We start from the raw sequence: 25288 nt of genomic DNA on the forward strand, positions 1-25288 counted from the left end.
AAGCTGAACACTAATTCAATTATTCAAAGTGCGTATATTTTAACCAAATATTTATATAAAACAATTAAATTCAAATAAAAAATAAGAATTCTTAAAAATCATTACAAATAACACGGTTTATATAAATTTTATGGAATTCAATATTAATCAAATAAATTTTGGGAATTTTCGGTTAATTTTGTTGTAACACAATTTAGACAAAATTACTTTATACATTTAAAAGAGTAATAAATCTATGAATAAATGTGAAATTTAATTTAACCATTAAAAAAAGAATCCACGAATAACCTATTAATCTGAAAAAACTGGGGTATAAATTGTTATTAAGGACTAATATTTTCTCTTATTTTATTCAATTTATTGACCCCGTTTAATCACTTTCTAGAACCGTCCATTTCCTTGTTATGCTTTTTCAAGTCGGGGTCTTGTCACAATTCACTTCGAGACCAATTCCACCCACTTCACAGAAGTCTACAAGAAACCCAATTTTGGTAAGAGACATATACTATTGTATCCGATTCTTACGTGTTGATATTGGGTTTCCACAATTATTGTATAAAAATAATATTAAATTGCACTTTTGATATTCACATTGTCAAATATTACGATTTAATTTTTTTTTTAAATTTTAATTTTAAATTTTTCGTATAAATGTTTGGTTTCTTTTGATTTTGATTTTGATTTAATTAATACTGATATAATTTTGTTTTTTATTTTTTATATAATTACTTAAAATATATAATTTATTTTTAAAATAGCCAGCTCATTTTTCTTAATTTTCTTTTATAGTTGTTCACTTTTTTTTTAAAATTGCAACCTCTCTTTTTTTTATTAAAGTCACTTCGTTTTTTTAAAAATTGTCAACTTTATTTATTATTAATTAAAATAAATAAATAATGAATAGGATTTTAAAATTGGTATATTTTAAAACTTGGAGATCTAAAGTGTATTTCTTTTAACTTTTTTTTAAAAAAAGTAAAAGGAATCACAGCAATTTTTAAAAGGGAAAAACACACTTTTGACTTTCCAAGTTTTACAATGTAGCAATTTTAAAACCATATGTTATTATGTGTTTATTTTAATTAACAATAAACAGATTAACCATTTTTAAAAAATAAAAATAAATGAACGAAGTCTCGATATTAAAAAAAGTCTTTTGGAATTTTTTTAAAAATATGTTAGTTGACAATTTAAAAAAATAAAAAAAAATAAATAAATAAGTCAGCAATTTAAAAAAAATAAAAAATAGTTGTATATTATACATAATCATTAAAAAAATTATCAATGTTGGTCAAGTCAAAATTAAAGAGTTTAATTATTTATAGAAGAGTTAAAGTTAATGAATTAAAATTACAATTTTTAATCTTTGAGTAACAAAATTACTAAATTTTGAAACTTAAAATACCAAAAGTACATTTTAGTTTAAAATAAATTATGATTAACATTAAAGTTTAATAATATTAAAAAATGCATTGCAAAACTGACTAAGCTAATATATGCATGATCCGGTAAATAGATCTTGAAATTTTAATTAATAGGACAAAATATTATAAATGTTAATATAAAAAAAGTTATTGATACATAAGTGTTAAATATAATTTCGTAATCTTACTATGCAAAACATTAAAGACTGCAAAAAATTTATATAAATTTTATGAAATTCAAATATTAATCAAATAAATTTTGGAGAATTTTTTTGAGTTAATTTTGTTGTAAAACAAGTAACACAATTTAGATAAATCATAACAATATACACCTTCATCATTGTTTTATACAACATTTTATTAGGTGTGAATCAACGAAGCCATTTTTGCCACCTCAGTCTTAAATAATAACATTTTTTAGTATTTATAGTTTTAACACAAAAATCAACACTAACCATCCTTTGAATTAAAATAATTGGCTGAGAATAATTAAATTAATTTTTGTAGCATATATACATATAACGAGCAAAAAAATATCACAAACAAACAAAAATTAATAAATGCACGCGACCAGTGAGAAAAAAGTGTTTCCTAACACCTATCTCAGTTGTTTCCTCAATTGTGAAACCTCATCCACTATGTAACTCTCATCCAACTTTATTTGAATTTGAATTCAAAATTTCATACAAGGGATTTTAGAGTATATTTGACATTAAAAAATTGATGGTATATTTTTAGTTGATAATGTTAGTGTTTAAGTTATTACTTGCAATTCAATGGAAGTAAATCAGAAAAAAAAAATATATATATATCAGGAAAACAAAAAATATATATATTTTGATGTGAATGTGTTGGTTTTTATTGAAATGATTATGTTATTTATACATAATTTTGATCATATTTTTTCTAACTAACTTTTATATAACTAATTAATTAAATAAGTGATTAACTAATTAGTGATTATATACAATCAATTTTAAACTTGAATTACAAAACTTTCAATACCAAGAATGCTCTTCTTTCTATCATTTTTATCTCCACACTAATCTAAATCTGAATACCCAATCAAGTCTTCATTTTCTGGCTTTAAATATGTCGCAAACAAAATTCCATATTCTATCGTGCCTTGAACATATCTCATGATTCTCTTAACTGCCACCAAATGAGAATGTTTGGTTCTGTCCATGAATCTGTTTACTGCGTCCACACTATAGCAGATATCAGGTCTTGTATTACATAAGTATCTTAGGGACCCACTGCCTGCTTTAATAGAGATGAATCAGTCAACTCTTCATCACTTTCTGTTTCCAGCTTTCCATTCACTTCAATGGGTGTGACAGCAGGGTTGCAACCATCCATATTTAATCTTCTCAAGATCTCTCTAGCATATTACATCTGGTGCATCGGCAATCCTTCTTCAATCTCAGTAAACTCCATGCCCAGAAAGTAGCTTAATGTGCCCAAGTCTGTCATTTCAAACTCATCTTTCATGATCTCTTTGAATTATGCAATTGCCTTGTTGTTGTCAGTCGCCAATAAGTCATCAATATACATGCACAACAGGACCATTGCAGGCTCTCCATTCAGTGTGAAATACTTCACATAAACTTCATACTCCAATGTGCAATTGATGAATCCAATGCCAATTAGAAATAAATCAATTCTTTTGTTCCAAGGTCCTGGTGCTTGCTTCAAACCATAAATAGTTTTCCTCTATTTGAGCACTTTATCATCTTTTCCCTTAATCACAAATACTGGTGGTTGAGAGACATACACCTCTTCTTCTAGCCATCCATTGTGACTTGTCATGTCATTAGACCAACTAGTATCAAGAAACCCGAATTGGGACAAAGAATCTTCGTTTGTGGTAGCTATTAACAAGCATGTGTTCGAGTCTAAAACTTTTTGAGCTGCACATGTTTCATCCTCATCTTTCTTCTTCTCTTTTCCTTTACTAGACCAGCATTCAATAGCAAAATATCCAAACTTCTCACAATTGTAACAATGCACCTTCTTCTTGTAAAAGTTCTTTGATCTCCCTTTTGATTCACCACTTGTGTTTCCTTCTTTTGATGAGGTCTCAGACTTATCTTCAAGTTTCTTGAATTTATTCTTGTTCCATTTATTTTTCTTGTCTCCTTTCTTGTTGGCATATGCTACCAATGGTTGATTCCTAGAATTACCCTAACTCCTTTATTCCATTCTCAACTCTCTTGCTTCAAAAGTTCCCTGCAACTCTTCAAGACTCAATGTGGAAATATCTTTATATTCCTCAATGGCACACACACGGTAATCGAACCTGGGATGCAAAGATCTTAATATTTTTTCACATAGTTTCTGTTTAGTAAGCTTTTCACCACACATAGTCATCTGATTTGTGATACTCCTCAATCTTGAAATCAGATCTGACATTTTCTCTTGCTCTTCCATCTGCAACAATTCGAACTATTTCTATAAGGTCTACAACTTCACTTTCTTGACCTTGGCTTCTCTAGAATAAAACTTCTTCAGAATGTCTCATGCTTCTTTTGCACTTCTTGCATCAGAAATTTTGTCAAAGTTGGTTGTGTCAAGGCATTGATGAAGGATGAAGGCGGCGTTGCAATCTTTCTTCTTGTTTTCTTTAATATTTGACCTCTGCTCCTCTGTTGGGTTGGCTCCCAGATCTTCAAAACATTTTTCTATGATTTTCAACACTTCTTGAAACCCAAACAATGCTTGAATATGCGCTCTCCATCTATCATAATCATTTCCATCAAAATATGGCATATGGGCTGGAAAATTTTCATTGTTTACACTTGAACTCATTCCCGCTTCACTCGTGTTTGATCCTCACACTTCACTCATGTTTATCACTCTATGATTGAAACCTTTCTTTGATACCAATTGCTAATGTTTAAGTTATTTCTTGCAATGGAAGTAAACTAGAAAAAAAAATGTATCGATGTGAATGTGTTGGTTTTTATTGAAATGGTTATGCTATTTATAGATAGCTTTGATCACATTCTTTCTAACTAATTTATACCTAACTAACTAACTAAACAAATGGTTAATTAGTTAGCGATTACATACAATTAATTTTAAACTTGAATTACAAAACTTTCAATACCAAGAACGTTCTTCGTTTTCTAACACTTAAACCGAGAATGTTCTTGGTTTCCAACAGTTATGGCCTATTTTGTGCTTCTTTCTCTTGCTATCTACAACTTTTCTTCGGATAAACTGTTCTGTTGCTAAAAATCTATTTTCTCCATGTTTATTTTCTCACTATAGCTTTGGTTTTCTTCCCTTGCTCAAAAGGTTTTCTTCACATGCTATCTTGATACCTTACACAATTTTATATGAAATTTATTAAAATATCGCCATTGGTTTTCTCAAATCCTTTTAGTTATTAAACAGAGTATAACTTTATGAGTAGGTATTTCAATGGGCTTAAATAATTAAGCGGAATGCCTTGAATTTCATCTGTTTGATATTGTCATATTGTTGTAGAAAACTTCGCCATAGAAACTCACCTTATATGTTTTATGTTTATTTATAACTTCTGTTTTTTTTTTTTATAATATGTCTATATGTTTTCTCATCCTTTCAGCCTCTGAGATTTCCAAATTAAGCATGCAATCCTTTGAAGCATATATAATTAGGTTGCACCTACATTAAACTTAAATAATAGAATAGAACTACCTAATTTGGGAGCACTTATGTTGTTATGGGCGATGATATGTTTTTGTTTTTTTAGAATGTTCAAAACATGTTATAAGTTTAGTCATTGTTTCGCATTCAAATAATATTAATATATATGAATTACCAAATCTGATTGGCTCAAAAGGAGGGTCTTTATAATAAATAGGTTATAATTATGGTTAAAAGATACTTTGTAACATGTCTACTTTTTCTATCTTTAACTTTCTTCTTATGTCATCTTTGGACATATTTGTGTCATTTTTTGACATTTGTTTGTAGTCAAGATCATTGGTGAGGGCAACACACTCTATAATTGCTACACGAACATCAATTCTACGGGATTGATTTAGAGGATCTCCAATGGTAATCAAATAAATTTGTTTGCGCCAACGTATAGTTACATAACATTTAGTTATGTTGGAGTTGGATCAAGTTGTCATCATGGTGCTCTTCGGAAAGAAAGATACTCTCATAATTTAATAATAATAAAATTATAATCGTTACCTTTTTTATTAATTTATTGATAATAATAAATTTATGATCGTTAGTGGGTTTTATTTAGTGAACTGGTGTTGAGTTATACAAAATGAATGAATTACTTCAAGATGATGCATCACATATTTCTTTAATGAACCGTTGAATTCGCTGTTGGAAATATTCTTGCAAAAACTAATTTACACGAGCAACAGTAAATATGTATTAATAAAATCTTAAATAGTTATAAATTCAATTTTATGCTTCTAATATGTATTAATGAAATCTTAAGTAGTTATAAATTCAATTTTATGCTTCTAATGTTTTACCCCCAATATTTCATGTTTTACATACGTCCTTTAAATATATATAAAACATGTCATAAATGTTTATAAAAAAGGAAGCGGGAGTAAGTGTTGATCTTTCTAAAATACTTTATTTCGGTCGCAAAGAGCATAGAAGCTTAATTTTTGTTAATATATTAAGATTATGTTGAGTATAAAAAATAAGCTTAAGATAATAAGGTATTTCGAACATTATTAAAATATTTGAGTTAAACAAAAAATTACTCTATCTATTTTAAAATAATTATTTTTATTTTTAATACAATTTTAAATTAACTTTACCAATTACACTCTATAATTTAATACTTATCAGTTTTATCTATCAAGTTTGTATTTATGATAATTAAAATTAATAAATTACTTATAAAGATATTTTTGATAAAAAAAACAAATATTTGAAATTTTCAGTAATTTGTTTTTAATACTAGAAACTTCAAATTTTCGAGTGAAACTCCCGAAAATGTCATTTTTTAAAATTTTCAGTATTGACTCATAACTATCGGAAATTTCATTTCTCATTGAATTTTTTGGAACAATATTTTTTTTTGTAATTTTTTATTTTACATTTTTTTCTGTAATTTTTTATTTTACATTTTTTTCATTGAGGACCACAACGAGTAATGATAACAATTTTCGATTTTGTCGGTCAATCTCTCTTGCCCATGATATGACAGCTTCTCGTGACTCAAAAATTTGATCAGGTGTGAATGTTTCGGTCAAATCTATAGATAATGGTTGTGTTTTTCCATCCCTATTTCAAAAAACAAAAATTAACAACAAAAAAAAAATTAACAACTACCGGATTTTTGAAATTTTCGGTTCAGAATATTAACTACCGGAAATTTCAAAAAACTAAAAAGCTAACTATACCGGATTTTTTTAAAATTTCTAGTTGAGTAAAAGTAACTATTGAAAATTTAAAAAATTTGAAATTTCTGGTATTATAAAATTAACTACCAGAAATTTCAAGGCACAATTTTTCGGTAGTATAAATAATGTACCGAAAATTTATTGGCGAAATTTCCTGTAAATAAATAGTATTACCGGAAATTTTACAAATGAAATTTGCAGTAGTTATAAATCGTGTACTGAATCTTTGCTTATTTACCGGATTTTTAGGCGAAATTTTTTACATATTTTAACGAGGAAGTTAGATTTTAGAGTAATTTTTTTTACCTGATTAATAATTAAAGGGATAATTTTAAATTTTAAATAATTTGGGAGATATAAGTCCAATTTTTAATTTAATTTATGTAATTTTTACAAAATAATATAAAAAGTATTTAATTATATTTAATTTTTTATATCAATTTAGAATTTTATTTGAATCGATCTAAAAAACGTTACTACAAGCAATCCTTCTATGATCATTATGTATTGTGAATAAAATAAAATTTTAAATAAATTTATGAAAAATAGATATTTTCAATTTACAAAACCAATTATAAAATAAATATGCCTCCCATTAATTTACACGGTACTTGAATTTTTTCCAACAAATTTAATTATAGGCAGTTGTGATCTGAATATCAAAAAGAAAGATATATATGATTCAATGATAATAATTTTATTAAATAAATAAATTAAATTAATAATTTCTTTTATCATTTCCACTTCCCAAAAATTTCCCACCACCTTATGCCGTAATCTATACTTCTCATATTATATTTCTTTTCAAATTCAATCTCGATTTTGTCCTTTCAGAATTAACGTGCACAAGAAAATAGTAGCATGGCAAGCCTTGGAAGTGCTTAAAATATATTTTTGTTAACAATGAAAAGAAGAAGAAAGAGGAATAAGAGAAACAACCACTTTAGGGTTTCATAACATATAATAAACCAAAACTAAAGTTAATAGGGTTACAACGAGTATATATATAAAAGAATAGAATTGTCTAAAATACTCTTACTACTAATATATAATAATATTATCTAACATCTCCCCTCAAACTCACGATGCATTAACATGGAACACCGAGAGTTTGTCAACTAAAAAAAACGAAAATGTTTAATGGAATGCATCTTTGTGAACAAATCAGCAATCTGTAAAGAAGAAGAGACAAACGGTAGAGTAATGATTCTATGCTGAAGATGATGACGAGAGGGGTAACGAGGGAGGATCAACAATCGCAGGAGGTGGTTGGACAGCAGGGGGGACAAGAGGGATGTCACCAAAGAAGAAGCCACAATAAAGAGAAGAACCAAGCCAACAAAAAAATCAAACCGAAAAATGAGCGATCAAAAAAAGGAGCAACAACCATATCAAAATCAACAGATAGGAACAACCAAAGAAGTAGCACTACGAAACCAAATCCAAACAAACCAAGGAGCAACAACCATATCAAAATCAACAGATATGAACAACCAAAGAAGTAGCACTATGAAACCAAATCCAAACAAACCAATGAGCAACAACCATATCAAAATCAACAGATAGGAACAACCAAAGAAGTAGCACCACGAAACAACCATATCAAAATCAACAGATAGGAACAACCAAATAAGTAGCACCACGAAACCAAATCCAAACAAACCAAACCAAACAAAACTAAATCATATCAAACCCAACTAAACAAAGAGAGAAGCAACAAAGCAAATCACTAGAGAGATTAGCAATCAAACAGAAGAAGCAACAGACAGAGCGACAACACAGAAGATCAAATTTTCAGCCTCATCCAAGTATCCAACCCTTCCTAGAAGGTCAATCATACAACCATAATGCTCAATCTGAGGCACAATTCCAAATCTCTCCATTTCTTTGAAGCATCTTCTTCCTTCCTCTACCAAACCACAATGGTTGCAAGCAGATAACACACTAGTCATTGTTATCTCATTCGGTTCAAATCCTTCCCGTAACATTGCTGCGAATACTTCTAACGCTTCCTTCGCACAACCATTGACACCATAACCATTTATCAAAGCATTCCACGACGATGTATCTTTTTCATTCATCTCCTCAAAAAGCAATTTAGCTTTTCCAATTTCCCCACATTTTGCATACATATCAACCAAAGCATACACATGAACATCTTCATCAAGTCGGTTCCTTTGCACAAACCCATGAATCCAAACACCCAAATCCAAAGAACTCAAATCAGCAACAGCAGGAAGAACACTCACAACCGTCACTTTATTCATTTCCACATCCAAACGTCCCCTCATTTCCCAAAACAACTTCAACGCATCGTGCGGTCGTCTATTCTCACAATATCCCCTAATCATCGCATTCCAACTAAGCACATTCTTGACAGGCATACAATCAAACATAAACCTAGCCGCCACAACATCATCATCCTCACAATAACCATGAACCATACTAGTCCAAGAAATAACATTCTTATCCTTCATCTTATCAAACAAATTCTCGCCAAATCCATACACCCCATTTTCACATACCCATCAATCATAACATTAGAAGCAGCAATATCTCTATCAGTCATAACATCAAAAAGCTTTCTGGCATCACTCATCCCCACACCTAGCATACCCAACAATAACAGCAGTCCAATAAACCAAACTTCTCACAGACATTTCATCAAACACCTTCCTAGCACTACCCAAAAAACCAAACTTCACATACATATCAATCAAAGAAGTCCCGACATACAAATTAACACAAAACCCATTTTTCAAAACAACACAATGAACATCCAAACCTTCTCTCAAAGTCATACAAATAATGACAGAAAAATACGACAAACACAATCATTGAGACAAAATAAATTAGGGATAACCTGGTGCTGTGCGAGCATGATTTCTCCCCCTACATACGTCGTTTTACCGATCCGACCGTTGAAGATGAAGACCTGAATATTGTGAACCTAATGTCCAAAAATCAGCCAAATCCAACGGTTAACGAATGCGCAATCGATGTTTTTGTGAGACTGATTTCCCAAAATCGGGAACAAGGTTACTCTTCTCTTTTCTCTTTTGGTGGTTGTCTTTTCTATCAAAAATAGTTTCTCTCTTCTCTACGGTAGATTCCAAAATCAGGATGATAATTCTCAATCATCTCTTTATAACGATCAATCAAAATCCCCCAATAACCATGCAAATAATAATGATTCTCAAAGTAAACTTTACCACCCATGGTTCTTTTTAGCTCGGTTGGTTAGAGCGTCAAACCCTAATGGTTGTGGAAAGGTTTATAGAACCCTAATAATTTTTTTTTTCGACTGATCTATTGAAAATAAACGAAAAGCTACAAAGAAGGGGTAAATCAGAATTGGAACACGGTTTAGCGAAAAAATCTGACTGAATATTGAAATGTTAGAAAATAGAAACTATAATTATATTCCCTAATTGTTGGGAACTCGACAGCAGAATAAAGGTGGGATCATTCAAGGAGGATCGAAATAGGCTCTAGATACCATGTTAACAATGAAAAGAGGAAGAAAGAGAAAGAAGAGAAATAATCGCTCTAGAATTTCATAACATATAATGAACCAAAAGTAAAGTTAATAGGGTTACAATGAGTATATATATAAAATAATAGAATTGTCTAAAATACTCTTACTACTAATATATAATAATATTATCTAACAATTTTGTTGTTGTTTTTCTAGGTGAGTTGATTCTTCACTTCGGATTAGGATTGTGAACATATTGGGGTTTTTTTTTTTTGGTTAATTTATTTATGGTTTGTTGTTGTCGATTTGGTGTTGTTACTGGTTGTAGTTGATCGATGGTGACGAAGGATCAATGCTGATGAACGGTGATGAATCATTGATGATGAGCCCATAATTAACTTATTAATATATTATTCATAAATTCATAAAATATACAAATAACAATTACTTATTAGTTAAATCTTTTAGGTTATAATTAATTAAATCTTTTAAGTTATATAATATAAATTATTAATTCATTTTATTAAAGACAATCTTTTATAATATATATTTTTAGAATGTTTTCCTTCAACCAAAAATCAAGACAATAGATTTATCTTTGAATCGAATTTTAAATTATTAAAATTTTATTTATTCGGTGGTTTAAAATAAACAGATGAAAATAAAAGACAAAGCGGCAATAACACAACTTTCCATACTTTAATAAATACAACTCCCTTGCCAATGCATATACCTACATATTTATATACAACAATAGATTCACATTTGTGATATTCTGAATATATCCACAAAAGCATACATATCTGTATTTCAAAGATGGAATACTTCCAAAATTGTATGCTTCTCATATTTCTATCAACATTAATTCTCTATTTTCTTCTTTCAAGATTCACTTTCACAAAAAATTCAAAAATAAAGCTTCCACCAGGACCAACTCCTCTTCCTTTCATAGGCAACCTCCTTGAATTAGGAAAAAAGCCACACCAATCTTTGACCAATTTAGCTAAAATTTATGGTCCAATAATGAGTCTTAAATTTGGCCAAGTAACAACTATAGTTGTTTCATCACCCAACATGGCCAAAGAAATACTCCAAACCCATGATCAATTATTATCTGACAGAGCAATTCCCAATAGTATTGAAGTTCATGATCATCACAAACATAGCATGACATTCTTACCTATCTCACCTCTTTGGAGAGAACTAAAAAAAATATGCAACAATCAATTATTCTCTAACAAGACTCTTGATGAGACTAGAAAACTTAGGCAACAAAAACTAGAAGAAATTCTCAATGATATTCATCAAAGTAGCCTTAATAATGAAGCTGTTGATATTGGAAAATTGGCTTTTAAGACATCAATTAATTTGTTGTCAAATACTATTTTCTCTTTAGATTTGGTTCATTCTAATGATGCAGTTGGAGATTTTAAGGAGCTTGTTATGAATATAATGAAAGAAAGTGGAAACCCAAATATTGTTGACTTTTTTCCTGTAATGAAGATTTTTAACCTTGATATACAGGGTATTTATAGTCGTAATGCTGTTTATGCTGGAAAGATTATTGATATCTTTAAAGATTTGATTGATCAACGGTTGAAGCTGAGGGAAGTACAAGGTTTCGACTCAAATAGTGACATGCTAAATACCTTGCTCAACATTGCTCAAAATAATAGCAAAGAGATGAACAGAAATCAAATCCAACATTTATTTCTGGTACTTAATTTTCACCCCTCTCTCTTTTTAACAATTAATTAATACTCATATTTTTTTTAAAATCAAAAGTAATTATTGTTCTATTGTATTATTTTAATGCAGTACTATATTATAGTATAATATTATTTAAACATAAATAAAAAATTTAATTTATATACACTATTAATGTAAATAATTTTTATAATGTCAGACAAAAATAACTAATAAATTATTAGTTATGTTCGATATTTATCAAAATTATCCTCCTTTAATAAAGGTGATTTGCTTAAAATAATAATTTTTTTACGTGATATTAATGTGCATATCCAGTGAAAACAAGCTAAGATAGTTGTATGTATACACGATCCTTAAAGTAATGTCTTTACCAAATATAAATATATATATATATATATATATATAGACTACTTAATACATAATATCAAAAAATAAACAAACTAATCTCGAATAAATAAACTCTAACACCTTAGTTAGCAATTCAACTACTACATATTATCAACTTTTACATGTTAAACATTGATATATAATATAATGTGATACTATTTTTTAATTGTGAATTATTTTAATTAATGTATATTTTGTATGAGTGATATGATGTTTAAACATAAGAAAATTGATACATTTTTTTTAAAAGAAAGTTTTCGATAAAGATGAAAATCATAAAATAGATATATTTTATTCGATTGATCGTGTGATAAAAACTTGTATGAATTGTGTTTTGTGAAAATTGTGTGACTTATGAAAATGGTAAAACTTGTGAGAATTGAAATTCTATCTTTTTCAACTTGTCTACTGTGTATGAACTGTGTGAATCTCTAAACAAAACTATATAATTTTTAATAATTTCAATTATAATATTTTAGGTAATATTTGTAGCTCCTCGGCTCTCCTCGCAATCCGCCGTGTGCATATCAATTAAATTGTTCAATAAAATGCATGCTTGAAGTTTTTAACACAAAAAACAATGCCTGCTTGAGATCGATATTTTATATTCTATATGAAGTAACAATAATATGGTTTCTTTAATTTTATATTTTACTCATTAGTTAAATTTTGTTTTTTCTCCTATTTCTTTCTCTCTTATATTTTGTTTTGTCTCCTATTTTTATTTTCCTATGCTGCAAGATATATCTTTTTGTTTTCTTATCTTGAATAACGTGAATAGGTTGATTTAGATACTGTGTAATGATTAAGTTGGTTGTGATTTACTAGACTTTATTTGTTGCGGGAACAGAGACAATTTCATCTACAATAGAATGGGCAATGGCAGAATTACTTAAAAATGAAGAAGTTATGTCAAAAGCAAAACAAGAATTGGAACAGATAATTGGCAAAAACAAACTAGTAGAGGAATCAGATATTACTAGACTTCCTTATTTACAAGCAATAATAAAAGAGACTTTTCGATTACATCCTCCAGTTCCATTTTTAATCCCTCGAAAATCAAATGAAAATGTGGAAATTTGTGGGTACACAATCCCAAAAGGTGCACATGTGTTGGTCAATGTGTGGGCTATTGGAAGAAATTCAAGTATTTGGGAAAATGTAAATTTATTTTCACCATTCTTAACATCGGAAATTGATGTTAAAGGTCACAATTTCGAGCTTACACCCTTTGGTGCTGGGAAGAGAATTTGTCCTGCCTTGCCAATAGCTATGAGGATGTTGTACTTGATATTGGGTTCATTAATCAACTGCTTTAACTGGAAATTTGAAAATGGAATGAAAATAGATGATATGAATATGGAGGACAACTTTGGAATAACATTAACTAAGGTTCAGCCACTTAGAGTCATTCCGGAAAAAACTATGTAGTTAGTTGGTTTAATTTTTTGTTTCGTATTCTACTTCTTCTTGTTAGTTGGCATGCTTCTTCATTATGAGGTCTCATCACAACTCACTTTAAGAGGGACTAATTTCAATTATCATTTTTACAAAAGAAAAAAAATTCAATTATCACCGAGATTTTTTACCAATATATCTCTTTTTTAAAATTTTTAAATCAAAATATTCTATTTTGTAATTTATATATTAAAATACCCTGTTTTTTGGGGCCAGGAGATCGTAGCCGAAAGGTGCGACGTGAAGCAAAAAAAACTTTCCCCCGGTAGGAGGTCACTGACTAGGGATGCGACCTCCCAAAGGGTTTGTTAATTTTTTGTTTATTCGTTTTAGAATTTAGTTAACGGTTAATATTTTAATAAATAATTATATTAAATAATATATTAATAATTAATAATAATAATAATACATTAATAAATAATAATAATATATTAATAAACAATAATAACAATAATAATAATTATTAATTATTATTATTGTTATTATTACTAAAAATTGTTATAATTAAAAATAGTTATTATTTTTTTTACCGTTTTATGTATTATTATATGAATTAAATATATTAATAAATAATTAAATTAATAAATAATAATAATAATAATAAATAATTATTATTATTATGTTGTTATTATTATTATGATCAAAATAATAGTAACAATAATAATAATAATTAATTATTATTATTGTTATTATTACTAAAAATTGTTATAATTAAAAATAGTTATTATCTTTTTACAGTTTTATGTATTATTATATGAATTAAATATATTAATAAATAATTAAATTAATAAATAATAATAATAATAATACATTAATATATTAATAAATAACAAAAATAATAAATAATAATTATATTGTTATTATTATTATCATTAAAAATGATTATAATTAAAAAGTAGAGCAATTTATGATTAATCAATTTGCTAAAATTAATTTGCTACTTACCAAATTGGACAATTTGTGATTAATCAATTTCTTACTAAATTATACAATTGATTACTTTTTTCATTAATTTTCTCATTAAATATGATTTGGTAAATTGATTAATTTTCACACTAATTTATAAATTAATTTAATACCAAAAAAATTGATTCGTGTGATTGGAAAAAGTAATAAAAGTAAAAAATGAACCTAATCTAATCATTTTATATATAGATATTTTTAAAATACATTTGGAAGATGAATATATTTAATTTGATTTTATCTTTTGAGATAAGTTAACAATACATTAGTATACAATATATCACCTGATTTTATCTCAATATATCAAAAAATTGATTCATATGATTGGTAATGTGACAAAATATATATATCAAAATTAATGTGGTTGAATAAATGTGACAAAAACAAACTAATGCATATTTAATTTACCAATCACACGAATCAATTTTTTTGATATTAAATTAATTTGTAAATTAATGAGAAAATTAAATAATCTACCAAATCATATTTAAAGAGATAATTAATTTTAGTAAATAATAATAATTATTAATTATTATTATTATTATTTATTAATTTAATTATTTATTAATATATTTAATTCATATAATAATACATAAAACGGCAAAAAAATTATAACAATTTTTAATTATTATTATTTTTAATTATAACAATTTTTAGTAATAATAACAATAATAATAATTAATAATTATTATTATTGTTAATAATTAATAATTATTATTATTGTTATTATTATTTATTAATATATTATTATTATTATTATTTATTAATGTATTATTATTATTTATGTATTATTTTATATAATTATTTATTAATTTAATTATTTATTAAAATATTAACAATTAAATAAACCCTAAAACGAATAAACAAAAAATTAACAAACCTTTTAAGAGGTGCATCCCTAGCCAGCTATCTACTACTGGGAGAAAAAAAATTTTGCTTCACCTGGTCGCACCTCCAAGCCACGACCTCCTACTTACCTCAAAAAGTATGGCATTTTTGTATATAAATTACAAAGTAGGGTATTTTGGTTTAAATTTTTTTTAAAAAAAAAAAAAAGGATATATTGATAAAAAAATCCTCAATAATACATATTAATTAATATTATATTTATCATTCATAATTTATTATTTTATCATTTTATATTTACGATAATTGAAATACATCAACCGTTAATAAATATATTTTAGTAAAACTACAATTATTTTTTTAGGCTAAATTACATCTGTGGTCCTTTAACTTAATTTCAGGTAACGTTTTAGTCTTTTATTTTTTTTTTCCGAATTGGTCCTTTATTTTAATTTTAAGTGACAATTTGATATTTTATGTTTTAAAATTTCAAAAATGTTATCCTTTTTTTATACAAAAATTAAAAAAAATATTCAAGCAAAACTCATAAAATTAATTATATTCTTCAATATAATACAAATTTCATCAAATTCGTAACACAAATCTTCAAATAAACTCATATTTTTATACTTTATTTGATATTGTTAGGAATAAAGGACTAAATCGGGAAGAAAAAAAAAAAGATAAATGACTAAAACGTTACCTGAAATTAAGTTAAGGGACCACAAATGTAAACGCAGGAGTTATTTTGAGAAAAATAAATATTAATTATTACTCTCTCTTTCCACAATAACAATTATATTTAACAAAAAAATATTGCAGAAAACTATTATTTTTAGTTTTTAATATAACTTTAATTGTTTTTTGTTATTTGTGTTCTGTAATTAATAATATATACAATTTTATTTTAATAAGTCTTTTTACAGCTACATATTAATAAATTCTTTTTATTATTTAGGAATTTCGAATTATTTTGATGTACGAATTGGGAAATCGACGACCAAATGAAAATGAAATGGTGAAAAAAAAGGTTTACAATTATTAAACTCTCATTGGTTAATCAGGATGATTTATTAATTACTCTTTATGTTCACAATTATAAGCTCTTTATTTGATATATAGATTTTTAAAAAAATATTATTTGTGTATAAATGCGTTTAATTTTAATTTTTTATTTTATAAAATAAACTAGTAATATTAAGAAGAGACGTGTTTGAAAAAAATATAAAAAAATACATATAATAAATTGAAAGAGTAATTGTATTCAGCAACAAACCTTTTTATGATTATAATTGGAGACAAATGACATAATTATTAGGAGTTTAGTTTTTATGAATTGTCAATGTGTGAACTTCATATAAACGCCTTTAGAGGTTATTATAATTATGATAAAAATTAAATATTTTTAATGATGTAACGATTATAATTAACTGTATATAAATTCTTTATAGTGATAATGTGTATCAATTAAATCTTAGTTAATACTAAATTCTCCCTCTATAATTTATCAACACGGATTTCATATTATATTTTTATTGAAATTTTTTTATTACATCATTAATATATCAAATTTATTATATTATTTTATATATTTATTTATTTCTCTCAAAGTGTCACAAAGGTGTATGAGTATTCGCCAAAAAAATCTCTTTTTTAAAATGTAATCGATTCTTAATTGAATAATATTTTTTTTTATTTATTGAATGATTAATCAAAAAGTTTATATACAAGGAGAGATAACCAAAATAGTTACAAATGAGACAAAAATTGAAAAGTAATAACAAGTAATAAAAAATCCTAATAATAAGGGAAACACAAATAACAACATGAATATAATAAGGGAAACACAAATAACAACATGAAACAAACTAGAAGAAAGCAAAAACAATTGTAAACTACAAGAAGACAATCAATGTCAATGTGTTTTTGTACAAAAAGACAATCAATGTCAATGTGTTTTGTACAAAAAGACAAAAAGATGGCGCACAAAACTGGTAGAAGATGAAATAACCGAGTATTAAGTTTCTCACGGACCACATGACAATCAATGTCAATGTGTTTTGTACGCTCGTGGAAAGTGGCATTAGCTGCAATATGGCGCACATATTGGCTCTTGCAATATAAGATAGTTGGGGAAATGAAAGGAATGCAAAAGTCTTGTAAAAGATACGTCAACTATTAAATTTCACACACATTATAAGCAAGCGCACGGTACTCGGCTTCAGATGAAGATCGAGAAACAATAGTTTATTTCTTTGATTTCCACAAGATTAAGGAATCACCCAAGAAAATGAAGTAATTGATAACTGAGCGACGAGTAAGACTATAGGTAGCCCAATCTGAATCCGAAAACCCTTAAGTTGGACATAAGAAGATGCTGGAAAATGCAAGCCTTGACCATGAGAGGATTTGATATAGCGAAGAATACGATGAGCTGCATGTAAATAGAGGACAATATGTGAAGACAAAAATTGATTGAGATGTTGAACTACAAAACTTAAATCTGGTCGAGTGGTAGTTAAATAAAGAAGGCGTCCAATCAGACGACGATAGGCAGTGCAATCAGTGGAAGTCGAAGCAGAACAATTGTGAAAATTATGTGATTGAACCATTGGTGTTGTCATTGGTTTAGAGCCTAACAAACAAGTATTAGTTAATAAATCAGTGGCATATTTCAATTGAGAGACATAAATTTCAGCACTTGAACGAGCAACTTCAAGGCCAAGAAAGTAGTGTAAGTTGCGAAGATCCTTGATACGGAAAACAAAATCCAATTGAGTTTCGACAACATTAATCTCGTCCAAATCATTACCAACAAGGATTAAATCATCGACATAAACAAGCAGGGTTGTTATGGTAGTGGCAGTTGACTTAGTGAAAAGAGAGTGGTCATATTGTGATTGATGATATCCAAGAGAAATGAGGAAGGATGATAACTTTGCAAACCATTGATAGCTTGCTTATTTTAGTCCATATAATGATTTTAACAAACGACATACTTTGTTGGAAGAAACATGCTTCAAACCTTAAGGAATAATCATGTATACTTCCTCATTGAGATCATCATGCAAGAATGCATTATTGACGTCCAACTGTTGTAGAAACCAATTCTGAGTTGAAGCAAGGGCTACAAGCAAATGCATTGTAGTCATCTTAGCGACGGGAGAAAACGTATAAAAAAAGTCCAAACCTTCTGTTTGAGTGTAGCCTTTGGCAACAAGCCGACTTTATAGCGTTCAATAGATCCATCCGTTTTATATTTAATTTTATATACCCACTGACATCCAATAGGGATTTTCCAACCGATAGGTCAGTGTAATCTCCCAAGTATTATTGATTTGAATAGCATGTAATTCTGCATTCATAGCAGAAATCTAGTGGCTGAGTTTTGAAGCTTGAGTGTAACATGATGGTTATATGTGGATAAATGTGGATATAATAAAGTGTTTGTAATTTGAGGAAAGATTGGCATAAGAAACAAAAAATTGGATAGGGTAAGGTGTGGAAATGGTAGATATGTGGTGGCAGACAAGGTCATTTACATGAAATGGTTTTATGTGTGGTCTTGTTGACTTTCTAATGGGAGTAATAGGAGAATGAGAAATGGGTGGAGGATATGTGTTTAAAGTGTTGGCAGGAGGTAAAGATTGGAAATGAGGTTGGGAAGAATGAGAATTATGGTTAGATGTCGACACGAGATTAACATTAAAATAGGTGAATAAAGAATCAAACCATAATAATGTGTTTGGAGTAGGAATATTGAAAGATAAACTAGGAGCAGAAATGGCAAGGGACTCAACAAATGGAAAACAATCTTCATAAAACTGAACATTCCTTGATATGAATAGTTGTTTGGAGGCTAAGTCTAATAGAATGAAGCCTTTAACACTTTGCTTGTATCCGAGAAATATACTTTTTCTAGCTCTTGGATCTAATTTATGTCGCCCTTGCAGCAAAGTAGAAGCAAAGGCAAGGGATCCAAAAACCCTTCAACGATCAATGGTTGGAGGAGAATTGTGTAGAACCTCATAGGGAGACTTGTAATTGAGGACAACTGAAGGCAATCTATTGATGAGATGAATGGCATGGTTAACTACATAACACCAATAGTCCTTTGGAATATGACTTTGAAAGAGAAGAGTTTGAGTGACATTCATAATATGTTTGTGTTTGCGTAGTGCAACGACATTTTGTTCATGAGTTTCAACACAAGTACGTTGGGGGATGATGCCAAGATTATCATAAAAAGAAGGAATAGTGAATTCTGGACCATTGTCTATTCTAATACTTTTAATATGGGTGTCAAATTGTGTGTTGACCACATCGATGAAATTTATAACCAACTGTCTTGCCTCTGATCTGTTTTGCATGGGAAAACCCATGAATGTATTGAAAAGTCATCTATAACTGTTAAGAAATAAAGATGACCTTGGACAGATGGGATAGAAATAGGACCCCAACTGTTCATATGAATTAGTTCGAAAACAACTGTAGTTTTAATATGACTAGGAATAAAAAGCAGATTGTGTTGCTTAACAGATGACAACAATCACAAATTGCATTAGAATGAATTGTAACATTGGGGAATTATTTGTAAAATGTGTTTAGTAACAGTAAAAGATGGGTGTTCTAATCTATGATGTCATATATCAAAATTATGAGAAACAACTGTATTACAAGAAGAGAAACAATCGGTGGTAACATGATCATGAAAAGATAATATGGTGTGGCTAGCTTGTTCCAAAATATAGAGATTGCTAATAGCTCTAGCATACCTAATCATCTTCAATGAAAGAGGGTCTTGGATAACACATGAATAGTGATTAAAAAAAAATCAATTTGCAGTTTAACGATTTTGCAAGTTTAATGGTAGAGATATGATTGAAATGGAAATGAGGAATAAAGAGAACATCATGCGAAAATAAAACCAGATGAAATCAAAATATCACCAGAATAATTGGCAGTAGTTAAAAATCCATCGAACAATTGAACATTTATAGGTTTGATAGCATGATAAGAGTAAAAAATGTGTAAAGAAATGCAAATATGGTCAATAGCTCCATTATCAATGATCCATGAAATATTGTTTGAAGGTTACCTGATTGGTTGGATAAACTTTGATTGATAGAGGTACTGATGTGATTCACTTGATTAGTACCTTGGGCTAAGACGTTTGCAGTGTCTTCATGTTTAGAAAGCAAGGCAATGAGCTTGTGGTACACATCATGTGTAATTGGTGTAGCAGAATTTATGTTGGTGAGATTATCATTAGAGTTGATCGATGGTTCAGAAGAATCCTTTTCATAAGAAATTGTAGTTTCAACATTGTTGATAACTGAATATTTGTCACGAAACTTGTGTCCTATGGGAAAACCATGTTTGAAGTAACAAGTATCAACTGTGTGCCTTGATTTTCCACAAAAGTTGTAAACCTTTAAAACATCGCCAGTGTTGGTAGAGGTCCGACCTTGATATCCATTGTTTAATATGCCACGACTGCATCCCTGTTGAGAAGAGGTTATGTAGAATCTGATTGTTATTGTTGCCTAAACCATTGTTATTCGTCATCAAGATATAAGGTGATTCGCCCACAATGTCGGTGCCAAGTTGTCGTTTTTAATGTAACACGAGCGAGTAAGCTTACCGAATAGTAGGAAGAGGTTCTTGCATCAAGATTTAGGTGCGAACGGTGGTGAATTGATCATTTAAATTTTTCAACAACAAAAAAGATAACAAATTATGTCTCTCATTGTAATTTGATATCGTTTAGATTGGGACAAATACAAATAGGAAGGAGTGCAAAGCTTCAAGATCTTCCCAAATTATTACAATTATTTTTAAATTATTTTATTTAAATGCAACCGTTATAATAAAACAGAAGAGATTAGTAATATATCTCTAATAATTTGATATATTAATAAAAAGACATTAAATCCATGTTATTAAGTAGGATCTAGGGTGTTTTGCATGTTTAACCGACTTATCCTAACTCTAAATTTAATTTTGAAAATAATTATTATTATAATATAGAAGAAAGAAAAAAAAATATTAAATGAGAAACTGTATGACACAAAATTAGATGGAAGGAGTAATAATTTAGTATATCCATCACTTCAGCATCCATTAGTGTTTGTTACTCTCTACTTTATTTTCTTGATCTCTTCATATTCTCTCCTTTCTGTGTTTGTGTATCGTCATCGTCATCACCAGAGAGAAGGGATTTGACATGACAGCTGGTAGCATGAATTATGTATTACCACCATTCTTGAGCAAGACCTACGACATGGTAGATGACTCATCTACCAACTCCATCGTTTCATGGGGAAATAACAACAACACCTTTATCGTTTTGAATTCCACCGACTTCTCCAAACACATCTTGCCCAAATATTTCAAACACAACAACTTCTCCAGCTTCGTCAGACAGCTCAACACCTACGTATGTCACTCATACACCTTTCAATTTTCACCTTTTTTTTAGGGTTTTAATCTTCGTTTGCTTTCGATCTCTTTACCGTAACCGATTCAGTTACATCAGCTTTTTATTTTCACTTTTTCTTGCATGTGATCAACGATGATTTGTTAGGTTTTGCAATCAAATTATTAGAATTTATTCATAAACTATCAGTGATTGGAATTGTAAAATGGTGATTGGAGATCACAGGTTGTAATTTAAGCTCGTGTGTAAAGAGAAATTACCTTCAGGACTCATTTCGGACTGTAAATGCAAAGATATATACAGTTTAGCTGCTCCTGTTCCAATGATGCTGCTGCCGCCATCATAGTTGTACCGTTGCTGTTACCAGGCACCAACCCCATCCAGCAATATTATCTAAGAATTGAAGAAGAATTGGATATAGGAAACGTTAGAGTTTCATTGAAGGAGTATTTCAAACCAGATGCTTTTTCGCAACATTGCGGGGAATTTAAAACAAAAGTATACACGGTATGTAGAAAAGTGACTAATCAACTAAAAGGATTCTAGGTTTTAGTAAAGATAAGTTTCCTATTAGGGATTTGCTAGTTAGTTATGAAAATCACGATACTTGTTCTAGTGATGTTTAAGTAATTTAGCTTTATTTTATATAGGATAGAGTTTAATGGAGACGCATTGTCAGTGTAAAATAGTTTTACACCAACATTCAATGAGAAGTCATGATATTGCCTCTAAAGCACACTTTGTAGCTACAATTTAAAGATTGCAAAATGCTGAATTTTCATTGTAAAACTAGTTTACACTGATACTACATTTCCCCTTTTATCTATATAGTATACTTGCAAAATATAATATTTGACATTTCCGCTTCCCTTTATGCTTTATTAGTACTGCACATGTAATCATGTTGGTCTATTTGTATATTGTACACATTTATTTTTTAGTCATAATCGTCAATTCCATCATCTTTTTTTATTCATAAGCAGGGTTTTAGAAAGGTTGACCCAGACCGCTGGGAATTTGCACACGAAGGATTTTTAAGGGGTCAAAAACAATTGTTGAAGACTATCAGTAGGAGGAAATCTGCTCATGCAAATGGTAATAGTCAAGAGTCATCTAAGGTGCAAAACTCGTCTGTTGGGGCATGTGTTGAAGTGGGGAAGTTTGGGCTTGATGAGGAAGTTGAAAGACTGAAAAGGGATAAGAATGTTCTTATGCAGGAACTTGTTAAGTTAAGACAACAACAACAAACGACTGATAACCAATTGCAAAATGTTGGCCAACGTGTGCAAGTGATGGAGCAGCGTCAGCAACAGATGATGTCTTTCCTGGCAAAGGCTATGCATAGTCCGGGCTTCATGGCTCAATTTGCACAACAGCAGAATGAAAGTAATAGACACGTCGCCGGAGGTAAAAAGAGGCGGCTCCAAAGGCAGGAAGAAGATAGTTTAGCCACCAAAAGTCTCCACAATCCTCTTGATGGATGTGTTGTCAAGTACCAGTCTCCAATTAATGAGGCTGCAAAAGCATTGTTTAGCCAGATGTTGCAAATGAACAATTCTACAAGGACGGAGTCATCCGTTAAGAACTTTGATACATTCCTTATTGATGATGTTCCTTCAGCCATTCCTTTAGATAGCAGTAGTTCGTCCACCCAGGTTTCTGGTGTAACACTTTCTGAGGTTCCACCTATTTCTGGGCAGTCATGTATGGCAGTAGAATCTCAATTTCCTGTAAGTTGTATGACGAATAGCATGTCTGAGGTACAATCTTCACCTGCTGTGTTGACTAACTGTGTCAAAGCAGCTGAGTTTCCTGAATTAACAGCACATAACTGCCAAGACAATGTTTTGGATTTTAGTAAAGTTCAAGGGTTGGTTACAGAAAGCAGCTTCATGAATCCTGATCAAAATTTTGTGGGGTCTGTCGCCCAGAATGAGGGGGAGTTGGATGTGATGTCAGCTGTTTTAGATGGGACACAGTCTTTGGAAGCTGATGCTTTTTCACCTGATGTAAATGGAATTTCCAAACTTCCAGGAATCAATGATGAATTCTGGGAACTGTTTTTTATGCCAAGCCCACTTACTGGAGACACTGATGAAATTGAAGGTAGCTCTCTAGGATATGATTTGACTAAGGACCAGGAATTGTCATTAGAAAAGGAGATTCAACAAGAAAAGATGGAGAAGAAACAACATATGGATCATCTTACTCAACAGATGGAACTTCTTGCATCAGACTCATCATTGTGTATATAATACATATATACATGTTTCTGGCAACTAAAGGTAAATTTCCATGGTTGCCTTGCTGGTTCTAATTGTTACTTGACTTGAAACTAGTGTTGAATTGTCTGTCTAAGCATGTTTCATTGCTGTCTTGCCTTCAATATGGCGTGTGCTGTACAGACAGGAAAAAAATAGCTTATTTGAATGTCTATATAATAAATAACATCTGATCTTGTTCCTAAATGTATATTATTTATACAGATGTACTTTTTTTTTCCTTTGGTGTATTTTAAAATTTATAAAAAAAATGGATTTTATGTTTTCTTGATTCTTTAGTTCTTCACCATTTCTCAATATTCCTTACATGCTTTGTGTTCATATTGGTGAGGTCTTGATTCCCTTTAAAAGGGTTGATTGGGAAAAAGAGGAGTGGAAGTCGGCTCAAGTATTATGTCTTTTATTTTCCAATACTTTTTGCTCATGATTCCTGCAGAAGTTGATGTCCTTTGCTGCTGGACCAACAAGGCCATGGTTTCTACCTCGACAAATACACCTGATAGATACCAACACACAAATTGATAAAGTTATGCTTCCTACTTCTACAAAAACACCTTGATAGACATCACCAAACCAATTGTCCCCAACCCCCGTTTCATGTTGTACTTTATTTTGGGCCAAAAGAAATGAAACAGTTTTAATTTAATTTCCTATGTCCTTACCCTGTATTTTGGATTTTTACAACTCTGTGCTCTTTCTGACAATATAGTATCTTATCGGCAGTGTTCTGTATAATTGCATTATTGCGTTGTTTCCTTCAGCATTATTTACTCAATTTTTTATCTGCCCGGTAAATAGTGGTTACTAAAATATGATATGATTTATACTCAAACATAAAATAATAAGGTTCTGTCTAGAGCCAGTTTATTGGCTTCGGTGGAGGCTATTCAAATCAACATTCATTTTCATAGCATTGTCACCTGAAAAAT

At 29.3% G+C, this 25288-nt stretch overlaps 2 protein-coding genes across 3 annotated transcripts; both read left to right on the forward strand.

Annotated features, from left to right (window-relative positions):
• Positions 1 to 11264: 11264 nt before the first annotated feature.
• Positions 11265 to 13878, forward strand: LOC101500459 (geraniol 8-hydroxylase-like). The gene is made up of 2 exons (XM_027336245.2): positions 11265 to 11990; positions 13200 to 13878. Exons 1-2 carry the CDS (start codon positions 11298 to 11300, stop codon positions 13800 to 13802), a joined length of 1296 nt encoding a protein of 431 aa, XP_027192046.2. The 5' UTR covers positions 11265 to 11297; the 3' UTR covers positions 13803 to 13878.
• A 7836-nt stretch (positions 13879 to 21714) lies between these two features.
• Positions 21715 to 25094, forward strand: HSFA1B (heat stress transcription factor A-1b). 2 transcript variants are annotated; one of them, XM_004505538.4, is made up of 4 exons: positions 21940 to 22077; positions 22303 to 22584; positions 23061 to 24362; positions 24796 to 25094. In XM_004505538.4, exons 2-3 carry the CDS (start codon positions 22363 to 22365, stop codon positions 24330 to 24332), a joined length of 1494 nt encoding a protein of 497 aa, XP_004505595.1. In that variant the 5' UTR covers positions 21940 to 22077; positions 22303 to 22362; the 3' UTR covers positions 24333 to 24362; positions 24796 to 25094. The 2 variants fall into 2 exon arrangements, with proteins under 2 accessions (XP_012572685.1, XP_004505595.1); XM_012717231.3 differs by lacking the exon at positions 22303 to 22584 and having other exon boundaries at positions 21715 to 22077.
• Positions 25095 to 25288: the final 194 nt, after the last annotated feature.

The sequence above is a fragment of the Cicer arietinum genome, chromosome 6 (genome assembly GCF_000331145.2).
Source record: "Cicer arietinum cultivar CDC Frontier isolate Library 1 chromosome 6, Cicar.CDCFrontier_v2.0, whole genome shotgun sequence".
Taxonomy (NCBI): Eukaryota; Viridiplantae; Streptophyta; class Magnoliopsida; order Fabales; family Fabaceae; genus Cicer; species Cicer arietinum.

What these genes read in the sequence shown, in the direction of transcription:
- LOC101500459 (XM_027336245.2), top strand. Translation starts at nt 11,298, where the DNA reads ATGAGTCTTAAATTTGGCCAAGTAACAACTATAGTTGTTTCATCACCC. An exon ending in AAATCCAACATTTATTTCTG is followed by an intron (nt 11,991 to 13,199) that starts GTACTTAATTTT and finishes GTGATTTACTAG; the next exon opens with ACTTTATTTGTTGCGGGAAC.
- HSFA1B (XM_004505538.4), top strand. Translation starts at nt 22,363, where the DNA reads ATGCAAAGATATATACAGTTTAGCTGCTCCTGTTCCAATGATGCTGCT. An exon ending in TTAAAACAAAAGTATACACG is followed by an intron (nt 22,585 to 23,060) that starts GTATGTAGAAAA and finishes ATTCATAAGCAG; the next exon opens with GGTTTTAGAAAGGTTGACCC.